Genomic DNA, 12,397 nt, shown 5'->3' with positions numbered 1-12,397 from the left:
ATAATTTATGACAATTGGAGGAAAACCTGTTTAGCCCTTGATCTCCCGTATTACACTCTCAATGGCCAGTTTTCACATCAGTCTTTGTGTAGAAATTAGGTACAGAAAAGCAAAACGGTGTATTTAGGGTCCTAAAGTCTAAACCTTTTACTTATTTTAATTGTAGTTAGTTTTGTTGTTTTTGCAAGAATGGATTTGTAAAGGAGGTAGGTTTGTCATCCTGGCTGGAGTAAGCTACTTGTGAGCAGGGACATCATAGTGAATATTTTTCTGTGTTTAGAATTTAGCACAGTACATTGCCCAAAGCATATACCTGTCACACACACAGTTAATGTTTGTTGGATGGATGAGAAAGTAGAGTGGGAGTGGAATGTTCAACACACATTTACCAATGCTTTGTCGACGAAAAGAGTTGAACTCTGAAATATCTGAAAAGATTTATTGTGAGCCAAATACGAGTGACCATGGCCCGTGACACAGCCCTCAGGAGGTCCTGAGAACACATGCCCAAGGTGATCGGAGCACAGCTTGGTTTTATACATTTTAAAGAGGCATGAGACATCAGTCAAATACATTTAAGAAATATATTGGTTTGGTACAGAAAGGTGGGATAACTCAAAGCCAGGTGGTGGTGGGCTTCTAAGCTACAGGTGAATTTAAATATTTTCTGATTGACACTTGGTTGAGTTTGTCTAAAGACCTGGGATTGATAGAAAGGGAATGTTTAGGTTAAGATAAAGAGTGGGGAGACCAAAGTTCTTTTGAAGTCTTAGAGTGGCTGCTGCCCTTAGAGACAATAGATGACAAGTGTTTCCTGTTCAGATCCTAATCTCTTTAGGATTGGGAGAATCTGGAAGAAAAAAATACAGTTACGTTAATAGAGATTCTTTACAGATGCAGATTTTCCCCCACAAAGAACAGCTTTGTAGGGCCATTTTAAAATGTGGCAAAGAAACATGTTTTGGGGAAAATAATTTAATTTTCTTCTTTGTCTTGCAGTATCATGCCAGAGTCAGGTTGGAAAATAAGTCATGATATATAGGGTTAAATAAAACCTATCTGATGAGAATTTATGGTTTGTAAGGGATGACTCCGCAGACCCCTTTGATAGGAATTTAGGCAAGATAAAAAAATCAGAGTTCAGTCCTCAGCTTTCTATTTGCAAGGTATATATTTAGTGCCGGCTGTTCAAAGATGATATCCACAATACTCTTGAGTCTCTTACAGTTTGTACTCTATAACTGGGAGTGTGTTTGTATTAGTCCAGTTTCTTGTTTACTTTCTCAGTTGTTGTCTACATTGCGCTGAGTAGAAGTTGATAAAATGTTCCTTAGGTTAATGTGTGTGTGTGTGTGTGTGTGTCTGTACACATATACTGATGTATTTTAGGTTTGCCATGGTGCTGGAGTTCCTAATTGTAGAGTTGCTTATTTGTTTAAAAAGGTGTTACATGTAAGTGGTGTTTAACAAATTCCCTATCAACTCTATTTCAAAACCGTGATGGTAAACATTCAAGGACAGACAAGACTGTGTATATTCAGGGGGACTCAGGCTTTTATAGACCTTTATGTGACATTTATTGGACGGTGTCAGCCATTCTGTTATCTCAATTATTTTCATGATGACTACTTAAGATAGTTTTTATTACCTACTTAAATGTGAATGTTTTTTCTCACAATTTACATGTATTATTATAATCACTTATGGATAAATTAGTAGGAGAACTCCAGGGCTTCTAAAATGTTAAACCACCTCTTCTAACCCAGTGCTTGTGAAGTTCTGCTGCTTGTAAGCATTTCCTTGGGAACTTTTAAAAATCCAGTGCCAAGGCTGTACCCCAGACCAGTAAAATCAGAATCTCATGGGGTGGGTCCTGGTGATTCCAGTGTATTGCCGCATTTGAGAATCAGAGCTTAACAATTAGTGTTCTTAACCAGAATTATTCATTTTTTTCCCAGTTATTTTCTTGTGACTCACTGCTAAATGGGAATAGTGGTAATGCAGAAGATTTTTCTTGAGTTCAGGACTTGTAGGGGATGCTTAGAAATATGAAATAGAAAAAAAAAATAAGTGGGCTGTAGCTTTGTAGTATATATTTTTGAACTCTTTTGCTAGCTGTACTGTACTTCTTGGTATTAATGGTAATGATTTTAAATTCATACATGCCATTCTAACCTAAGAATGACCTCAGCTTTCCAAGATAGACAAGCCTTGAGTGACTTAACATGTGGGGTAAGGTCAGGGGTGTAAGATAGGAATGGCATATCTTTAGCTTAGCTAACCCTTTCTGGGAAATTATCGTCTGTTTGCTCTTTTCTTAGCAGTTACGTGGTAACACATATACCACGTAACTGCTAAGAAAAGAAAAATCTAGATAGTGGTTAATACTAAAATTATATTTGACAGTATAATTTATTTTGTGATCTAATAATAGATTTACTATCCTTATTTGTATTTAGTTTAAGCAAATAGTAGTTAATTTGTTTTAACACTTGTTATCTGACAGCAGAAGAAGCCTGTGGAGCTTCAATTTGGCCATGGATAATACTTGTAAATGTACTACACAGATTGACTTAGTGTTGTTATTGCACTGAGAAGAAAATAATCTTGTCGGGTTTGGTTTTATGTCCATGTCCTGTAGAGAAATTGAGATGCTTTGGATCACCTGGTATTAATTCTGTACATCTTCACAGGCAGCTTGGGCATTTTCTTAAGACAAAAAAGAAAGAAAAATGGTGACAAAAGTAGTAGAATTGATTCTACTAGTTTTTGAATTGTGGATTCTATATGTATGAATTTGCCTACTTGACAAAATTTATTTGTAACCCCCACATCAATATGCCTGGCACTTCCATGATCAGTACGATACCTCCAACACACCTGACGTGGTTCCCAGCAAAAGTCAACAAGGCAGCACTTGGCCTTTTGGTTTTAAACGTTCTCATACCATAAACTTAATTGTTCTGCAGCCTATTTGGTGCCATATTTTTTTATATTTTTGTGCTACCTTGGGTGGTTTTACAGTTTAAAATGGCCCTCAGTGCTGGAAAAAAAAAAGTTTAATTAGAAATCTTGGCTGGACACAGTGGCTCACACCTGTAATCCCAGCACTTTGGGAGGCCGAGGTGGATCACCTGAGGTCAGGAGTTTGAGACCAGCCTGCCCAACATGGCAAAACCCCATCTCTAACTAAAAAATTAGCCAGGTGTGTTGGCGGGTGCCTGTAATCCCAGCTACTCAGGAGGCTGAGGTAGGAGAATCGCTTGAACCCAGGAGGCGGAGGTTGCCATGAGCCAAGATTGTGCCGCTGCACTCCAGCCTGGGCGACAAGAACAAAACTCTGTCTCAAAAAAAAAAAAAAAAAATTCTCCCAAGAAAGACACTTCATTAGTATAGCCCTGTGGCTTGGGGGACAGCGCAGATACTAACCTCAGCATAGCTGAGATCTGCACTGAAAAACAAAACTATTTTAATTTTATTTTCCACCCCACTCTATTATCTGGTACCTTTTATAGGTTTCACTGGGATCGATTCTGAATATGAAAAGCCAGAGGCCCCTGAATTGGTGCTGAAAACAGACTCCTGTGATGTGAATGACTGTGTCCAGCAAGTTGTGGAACTTCTACAGGAACGGGTAAGAGAATATGAAAGAAGGAATCATCAGAGAAAAATTGTATCTCTCTCATAATCTTCCCCTCCAAAAAAAATGATGGTGTTAATATTGAGTAACATTTGTATTTTAAATGCTTCGAAATGCCGACAGTGTTCGGTGTCTGTATATCAGTGTGTGAGGTATTGTGGGGAGCACTGTGAATGTACAGTACATGAAATATCCCCCTTAGTGTAAACCTCGGTAGTCTTAGGAGTCAAACAGTCTTATATTTTACCACAGAAAAATACCTAACAGAGAAAATCCAGTCATGATTATTCAGTCCTGTAAATTGATAGTATATTTTTCAATTTGAGATATACAAGGTAGTTAACTTTTCTTAGGCATTTAGAGCACCCACATTTTTCTTGTGATAGCATGATGATCTCCTCATGGGTGGATTTTAGAGAGGGATCTGTGGAGGATCTAAGTTTTCAGGACATAAGGACCTTTCCCTGGTGCCTGGGCATCTATATGGAGGCTTGAAGAGGCTTGATGTTATTTATCCAAGGTACTTAGGCCACTAACAAGTGCAGAGTTCCTTCAGACTTTAGTCTGGGTTTCTAAAAGTTTTCTTTCCCTTTTGCTTCCTCCATACTACCCTCAGCCCCCTTTCCCTACTTCACTGGAGGGTCACATAGTCCACTGCAGTTAGAGAGGATCTGGCCTCTGTGTGGTTGGAGGTCTTGCATCCGTGGTTACCCTGTCCCCTTGTCGTGCATTCTCCCCACTTTGCTGTTCATTCCTGACCTAGGGATGCACAGAAAATGAGGCATCATCTTTCCTCATTCTGCCCTAACTGTGGGTTTTGGAGTCCAAACCCCCTCTTAATCTACAAAATCCTGTAATAAACCCCTTTCATCTAGTGTATGTTACTGGATATATTAGACATACAACTTAAAAAAATTTATTTGTCTGAATATATTATAAATGTTTAGCCTTTGAGTTTTTCCACATTATAAAATATCTGCCAGGTAGTTAACCTGGGACTTTCCTTCCTAATTTATTTATTTTATCCAAATATTGTAGCTGAATAAATAGAAATAATGTAAACTGGTACTGCTCTGATGCTTTTCTTTGTATTTACTGATCAGATATCATTATCTGCAGGTCAGTGAGATATCCCAGGAGGTTTTATGCTTCATCGTCTCTGCCTTCTAGGTTTCTTTTTAACTGACTTCTGCCCTCTTGTTCTAATCCTATTGCTCTACTTTCAGCTTCCTTTTCATCTATCCAGAGCTGCCTCAGCATCCATTCTTTCATCATCCATCATCAACCACACGTTGATTAAAAGCCCGCCATTGTCGTTATGGTCCTAGGTGCCAGTAATGCAAAGATTTATCAGCTGTGCCTCCATCCTTGAGGAATTTACATCATAGGTGATAGAAACAGACATGAAAATGTTTAACTCCTAGGAAGTGTGTTGGAAATCATGATTTCATTTGCATCCATGGCATACTGAGAGGCACAGGGGAATGAATTTGGAAAGGATTTATACCAGTCTTTCTCATCTGTTTGTTCATTTTTAGAAGATAACTTTTACTGAGTATAGAATTCTGCATTGACAGGTTTTTTTTTTTTTTTCCTTTGGTTCTTTAGAGATGTTCCATTTTTTTTTTTAATTTGCTTTACTTCTGATGAGAATTCTAATGTAATTCTTTTCTTTGTTCCTCTATGTGATTTTTTTCTTCCTGTCTGAATTTAAGATTTTCTGTTACTCCTTGGTTTTTAGTGGGCTTAATATCATGTGTCTAGGTCTTCTCGTAGATTTAGATCTTTTTTCTTCCTGTTTAAAAATCTCTGATCTTCTTGGGTAGATGTTTGTTGTTGTTTTTTCCATTAGTTTTTGAAAACTCTTGGCCATTATTATGTTAAATGTTTCTTTTGCCTTTTTCACTTTTCTTCTGGAACTCTAGTTACACATATGTTAAATAATATATTGTCCCATAGTTTTAAGATGCTCTGTTTTTTTCATCCCTTTTCTGTTAACATTTTAGCTTTGATAATTTTTAATCACTTATATTTAAGTTTGCTGATTCCTTAGCTGTATCTAATATATTGATATGCTCATAAAGGACTTTAACTCTGATAATCATTAAAAAACAATTTTGTCATTATTTGGCTTTTTTTAAATAGTATTTCTCAGTTGAAATTCTGCATCTCTCTATGCATGCTGTCTACTTTCATTCTTTTTTTTTTTTTTTAGTAGAGATGGGGTTTCTCCATTTGGTCAGGCTGCTCTGAAACTCCTGACTTCAGATGATCTGTCTGCCTTGGCCTCCCACATTGTTGGGATTACAGGTGTGAGCCACTGTGCCTGGCCTCCAAAATTTTTTTTAAGAAAGTACTCAGGTGTGGTGGCACATCCCAGCTACTCAGGAGGCTGAGGTAGGAGGATCTCTTGAGCCCAGGAGTTTGAGACCGCAGAGAGCTGTGATTGCGCCACTGCCCTCCAGCCTGAATGACAGAGTGAGACCCTGTCTCAAATAAAAAAATAATAAAATACGTCAATAAAAGTAAAATAAAGAGGTGAGATGATTTGTGTTCACAGTTCTTCATAGTTTGGTTCCATGCTGCATATTTTCTTATTTGTTGTCCTTATGAAGTCCACCACGGTACTTTCTTTCCTTGGTGCTATGGGTTGTATTATATCTAGTCTTAGTTAATGCCTTCCTCCTAATTTATTTGTATCTAATTAATAATTATGCTATTTTATATAGATACTAATATATTGTAATAGATACTATTTTATGTAGATCCTCCTTTTATAGAGATATTAATCTGTATTATGCCTGATAGACAATCTGATGACTGGATAGTTTCATTCAAGGAAATTATCCTTGAAAAAGAAGGGTAGATAAGAAATTAACATTTGCTCAGTCCTTATTGTAAGGGGGATATATATATATATATGTATGGTATGTTGTCTTTTAAAATAACTTGTTCTGTTTATTTCAATTTGTGGGAAAGTGGCCTTTTTATGTAGTTTAGCTTCCAACTATCTCTCACCTGAATTACTGTGGTAGTTTTCCAAGTGGTCTTTGTGCTAAGTTCTTTTCATATGTTGTTTCATTTTATTTATACCATAAACTTTTGAAGTATTTCAGAGAAATGAAGAAAGTTGTTCATGAACATGTTGGATTCTGCACCTACAATTTCAGTCATTTTCTTATACCTCTGGCTTTTACTTTCAGGAGTGTTCTCATTACACTTTGGATGTAGTTAAATCTACATCCAGAAAGGAACTCTGGTTATGTTCATTTAAGAAACAAATTTTCTTTTGAAAAACTGTTTATTTTTATCTGAAAAGTGGGTGGTGACAAAAGAAGAAATGCAAATGCCTCCTTAATTTGATTGCTTTCTTTTGGCATCACCCTCCTTTTAAATATTTGTTACATGCTTTTCTGAATAAATGACTTCACTTTCCAATGAAAGCGTGAATATTTCCGTTGTACTTATTTGATCTTTTTAGTTAATTTAATAGTTAGTGTTGTATGTGGTAAGCACTTTTGTGAACACTGGGGATGTGGCAGTGAATTAAGCAATAAACATTTCTACCTCAGGGACCTTAATTTTTGGTCTTCACTGCTATCATTTTGTTTATAGTGTATAGACTAGAATGACCATATATAGATTCATTTATTTTTCTTCTTTTATACTATGATGTAGAAATTAAAAGTACAATTGAAGGAAGAAATACACATATACACACAACTATATCTGGCATTTATTTTCTTTTGATGTTTTTTTCCCTCACAGTTGAATCCCAGTGGGCATTAGGGCACATGGAGAAACCAGTGAATACCTGGCATTCAGCTCAAAGTTCATCCTTAGTGATGCCAGTTGTGCATTTGCCTACTGTACTTCATTGGAAAGTGACACGCTATAATGTGTACGTTTCATACCAAACTCCCTCTATCCAGGGGTCGCAAATTCAGTTCATTCAACTTCATTGTTATCACAAAGACATTTGTTAGGTTTTCCAAAGGTAGGCTATGGGAGGACACATAGTACAGTCTAAGTATAGATGGGGAGGTGAAAGGGATGAATATATCAAGTGCATGTTGTTATAAAGCAAATAATAATAACCAAATCTATATAGCTCTAGGGTGTGTGTTTGGAGTGGGGAGGTGAAGGTTAGGGGTCCTACATTAACCAGCGTTATGTACTATTACATTGCATTTTGTAAAGGAAGATGTAAATGTGTGTGCTGAAAGAGAATGCCATGGGCAGTGTATTAGTCAGGGCTCTCTAGAGGGACAGAACTAATGGAATAGATATTTACATATACATATACATATACATATACATATACATATACATATATAAAGGGGAATTTATTTAATCTTAACTCACATGATCACAAGGTCCCACAGTAGGTCATCTGCAGGCTGAAGAGCAAGGAGAACCAGTCTTGAGTTTAGACCTGAAGAACTTGGAGTCTGATGTTTGAGGGCAGGAAGCATCCAGCATGGGAGAAAGATGTAGGCTGGGAGGTAGGCCAGTCTCTCTTTTTACATTTTCCTGCCTGCTTATATTCTAGCTGTGCTGGTAGCTGATTAGATGGTGCCCACCCAGATTAAGAATGGGTCTACCTATCCTAGCCCACTGACTCAAATGTTAATCTCCTTTGGCAACACCTCACAGACATACCAGGATCAATACTTTGTATCTTTCCATCCGACCAAGTTGACACACAGTATTAACCATCACAGGCAGAGATGGAGACCATCAGCAGGAACTCATCAGCCGAACTCTTACTATGTATTAGGCCCTGTGTTAGGTACTGCAATAGCATTATTGCATCTAGTTTGCATTGAAACTGAGAAGTAGTTAAAATTGTCTTAATTTTGCTGATGAGGAAACAGATTACGTAGGTGAAGTTACTCATCCAGATAGTTAGGGAGAGTGAGGTTTGCACACAGTTCCGACTGATTCTGCAGTCTACACACTCATGTTTCTACTACACTGCCTTTAATAGTATCTAGACTCATTCCATTTCTAGTTTATTTCTGAAATACCAATCTTTTCTCTGACTCTCTTTCACATTCCTTGATGAGTTGTTCCACACCTGTAGTTGGGATTAAGAAATGGGAGAGGCATGGGCATTTTGTTGACCTTAGAAAGATTAATATTTCTCGAATACTTTTAAAGTACTTGAGCAGATCAGAGACAACACTATCTGGGTTGGAAAGAATGTTTATTATTTCAAGAAATAAATTGCTCATACTTCTACCCACCTAGTGTGAAATATTTCTTCTATGTAGGCGAAATAAGAAAAGTGTTTGTAGGTCATCTTATTTACCTTGAAATAAGGCACATTTTGCCTAATGAATTGTGATTTATGTAATTCTTAAAACTTGGAATGTATCTCAAAATAATAAAAGCTATTTACAACAAACCCACAGCCAACATAATACTGAACGGGCAAAAACTAGAAGCATTCCCTTTAAAAACTGGCACTAGACAAGGATGCTCTCTCTCACCACTCCTATTCAATATAGTATTGGAAGTTCTAGCCAGAGCAATTAGGCAAGAAAAAGAAATAAAGGGCATTCAATTAGGAAAGGAAGAAATCAGATTGTCCCTATTTGCAGATGATATGATCATGTATTTAGAAGACCCCATTGTCTCAGCCCAAAATCTCCTTAAACTGATAAGCAACTTCGGCAAAGTCTCAGGATATGAAAATCAATGTGCAGAAATCACAAGCATTCCTATTCACCACCAACAGACAAACAGAGAGCCAAATCAAGAATGAACTCCCATTTACAATTGCTACAAAGAGAATAAAATATCTAGGAATACAACTAACAAAGGATGTAAAAGTTCTCTTCAAGGAGAACTACAAACCACTGATCAAGGAAATAAGAGAGGACACAAACATTTCCACACAAGGTGTAAAAACGTTCCATGCTCATGGTTAGGAAGAATCAATATTGTGAAAATGGCCATACTACTCAAAGTAATTTATAGATTCAATGCTATCTCCATCAAGCTACCATTGACCTTCTTCACAGAACTGGAAAGAACCACTTTAAACTTCATACGGAACCAAAGGAGAGCCTGCATAGCCAAGACAATCCTAAACAAAAACAACAAAGCCAGAGGCATCACGCTACCTGACTTCAAACTATACTACAAGGCTACAGTAATCAAAACAGCATGGTACTGGTACCAAAACAGATATATAGACCAATGGAATAGAACAGAGGCCTTGGAAGTAATGCCACACATCTACACCCATCTGATCTTTGACAAAACCGGACAAAAGCAATGGGGAAAGGATTCCCTGTTTAATAAATGGTGTTGGGTGTACTGGCTAGCCATATGCAGAAAGCTGAAACTGGACCTCTTCTATACACCTTATACAAAAATTAACTCCAGATAAATTAAAGATTTAGACATAAGAACTAACACCATAAAAACTCTAGAAGAAAACCTAGGCAATACCATTCAGGACATAGGCACAGGCAGGGACTTCATGACTAAAACACCAAAAGCAATGGCAACAAAAGCCAAAATAAACAAGTGGGATCTAATTAAAGTCCAGAGCTCTGCACAGCAAAAGAAACAATCATTAGAGTGAACCAGCAACCAACAGAATGGGAAAACATTTTTGCAATCTACCCATCTGAAAAAGGGCTAATATCCAGAATCTACGGAGAACTAAAGCAGATTTACAAGAAAAAAACAAACCCATTCAAAAGTGGGTGAAGGATATGAACAGAGACTTTTCAAAAGAAGACATATATGCGGCCAACAAACATATGAAATAATGTTCATCATCATTGGTCATAAGAGAAATGCAAATCAAAACCACATTGAGATACCACCTCACGCCAGTTAGAATGGTGATCGTTAAAAAATCTGGAAACAGGCCGGGCGCGGTGGCTCAAGCCTGTAATCCCAGCACTTTGGGAGGCCGAGGCGGGTGGATCACGAGGTCAAGAGATCGAGACCATCCTGGTCAACACGGTGAAACCCCGTCTCTACTAAAACTACAAAAAATTAGCTGGGCATGGTGGCGCGTGCCTGTAATCCCAGCTACTCAGGAGGTTGAGGCAGGAGAATTGCCTGAACCCAGGAGGCGGAGGTTGCGGTGAGCCGAGATCGCGCCATTGCACTCCAGCCTGGGTAACAAGAGCGAAACTCTGTCTCAAAAAAAAAAAAAAAAAAAAAAAAAAAAAAAAAAAAAAAAAAAAAAAATCTGGAAACAACAGGTGCTGGAGAGGACATGGAGAAAAAGGAACACTTGTACACCTGTTGGTGGGAGTGTATATTAGTTCAACCATTATGGAAGACAGTGTGGCAATTCCTCAAGAATCTAGAAATAGAAATTCCATTTGACCCAGCAATCCCATTACTGGGTATACACCCAGAGGATTGTAAATTGTTCTATTATAAAGACACATGCATGTGTTTGTTCGTTGTGTTGCTGTTTGCCATAGCAAAGACCTGGAACCAATTCAGATGCCCATAGATGATAAACTTGACAAAGAAAATGTGGCACATATACACCATGGAATACTATGCAGCCATAAAAAACGACGAGTTTGTGTCCTTTGTAGAGGCATGGATGAATCTAGAAACCATCATTCTCAGCAAACTGACAGAAGAACAGAAAACCAAATACCCCATATTTTAACTCATAGGCGGGCAATCAACAGTGAGAAATGGGCACAGGGAAGAGAACAACACTCACAGGGCTAGACGGGGTGGAGGGGAGGGGAGGATGGGGAGGGGTAACACTGGGGGAAATGCCTGATGTAGGCAATGTGGCAGGGGATGGAGACAGCAAACCACCATGGCATGTATGTACCTATGCAACAGTCCTGCAGGATGCAGGATGTGCACATGTACCCCAGAGTCCAAATATAATTTAAAAAAAAAAAACCCTAAATCTAAGTGGCAAAGTGTTATACTAGATATAATGACAACTTTATTCCTAAAATAAGCTAAGTAAATTTATCCCTCTTCAAGCTTAGTTTTGTAAGACTTTTGAAGATTTTTTTTTTCTCAACCAGTTTCTTGTTTAATCTCTGATATCATCTGGTGTCCAGTGATTCAATTCAATTTTGACCCTATCTACCTGGAGTTAGCCCAGACCTCACAAGTTAAGGGCTCACTCCTATACCATGCCCTGTTTTAGACGCCAGCCCAAATGGGGTGCCCAGGCTACCTACTTTCTTGCCTGGCTTATTATAAATCCAGGGTTTCCCACCTCCGTACCCTTTCCCCACACCAGGTTTGATCATTAGCTAGGACAAATCACTGAAGCCAGGGAAGTACTTTATTTACTTTCTTACAGACTCAGGAATAGCCAAATGGAAGAGATGTGCAGGGAAGGGGTGGCAGAGCTTCCATGCTTTCTCCATGAGCTTCAGCCTCCCCCCAACTCCCTAGTACCTCCTTGTACTTACCAACCTGGAGGCTCTCAGAACCCCAACATTTAGAGGTTTTTATGTAGGCTTTACATCATACATTTGTTAATATCATTGGCCATTGGTGATTGAGCTCAATCTCTCTAATGCCTTTCTGCTCCCCAGAGGTCAGGGGAGAAGAGTGAGGCTGAAAGTTTCAACCCTGTGATGGTGACTTGGACTTTCTGGTCTCAGCCCCCATCGTGAAGCTGTACTGGCGCCCTTCAGCCAAGAGTCATCTCAGCACTCTAAAGACACGTTGATCACTTAGGGGATTTGAAGGGTTTTAGGAGCTCTGTGCCAAAAACCAAAGACAGAGAGTAAA

At 38.3% G+C, this 12,397-nt stretch overlaps 1 protein-coding gene across 2 annotated transcripts in view; it reads left to right on the top strand.

Annotated features, from left to right (window-relative positions):
• Positions 1-12,397, top strand: part of PAPSS1 (3'-phosphoadenosine 5'-phosphosulfate synthase 1) — a 103,422-nt gene that overhangs the window by 36,693 nt on the left and 54,332 nt on the right. For both annotated transcript variants that reach the window (XM_017508993.1, XM_037731659.1), the window contains exon 5: positions 3,516-3,634. In XM_017508993.1, the coding sequence (XP_017364482.1) occupies positions 3,516-3,634 (119 nt within the window). The remainder of the gene's footprint in view (positions 1-3,515; positions 3,635-12,397) is intronic.

Source organism: Cebus imitator, unplaced genomic scaffold, assembly GCF_001604975.1.
Source record: "Cebus imitator isolate Cc_AM_T3 unplaced genomic scaffold, Cebus_imitator-1.0 Scaffold17, whole genome shotgun sequence".
Classification (NCBI taxonomy): Eukaryota; Metazoa; Chordata; class Mammalia; order Primates; family Cebidae; genus Cebus; species Cebus imitator.
This window is presented reverse-complemented; position numbering and strand designations above follow the sequence as displayed.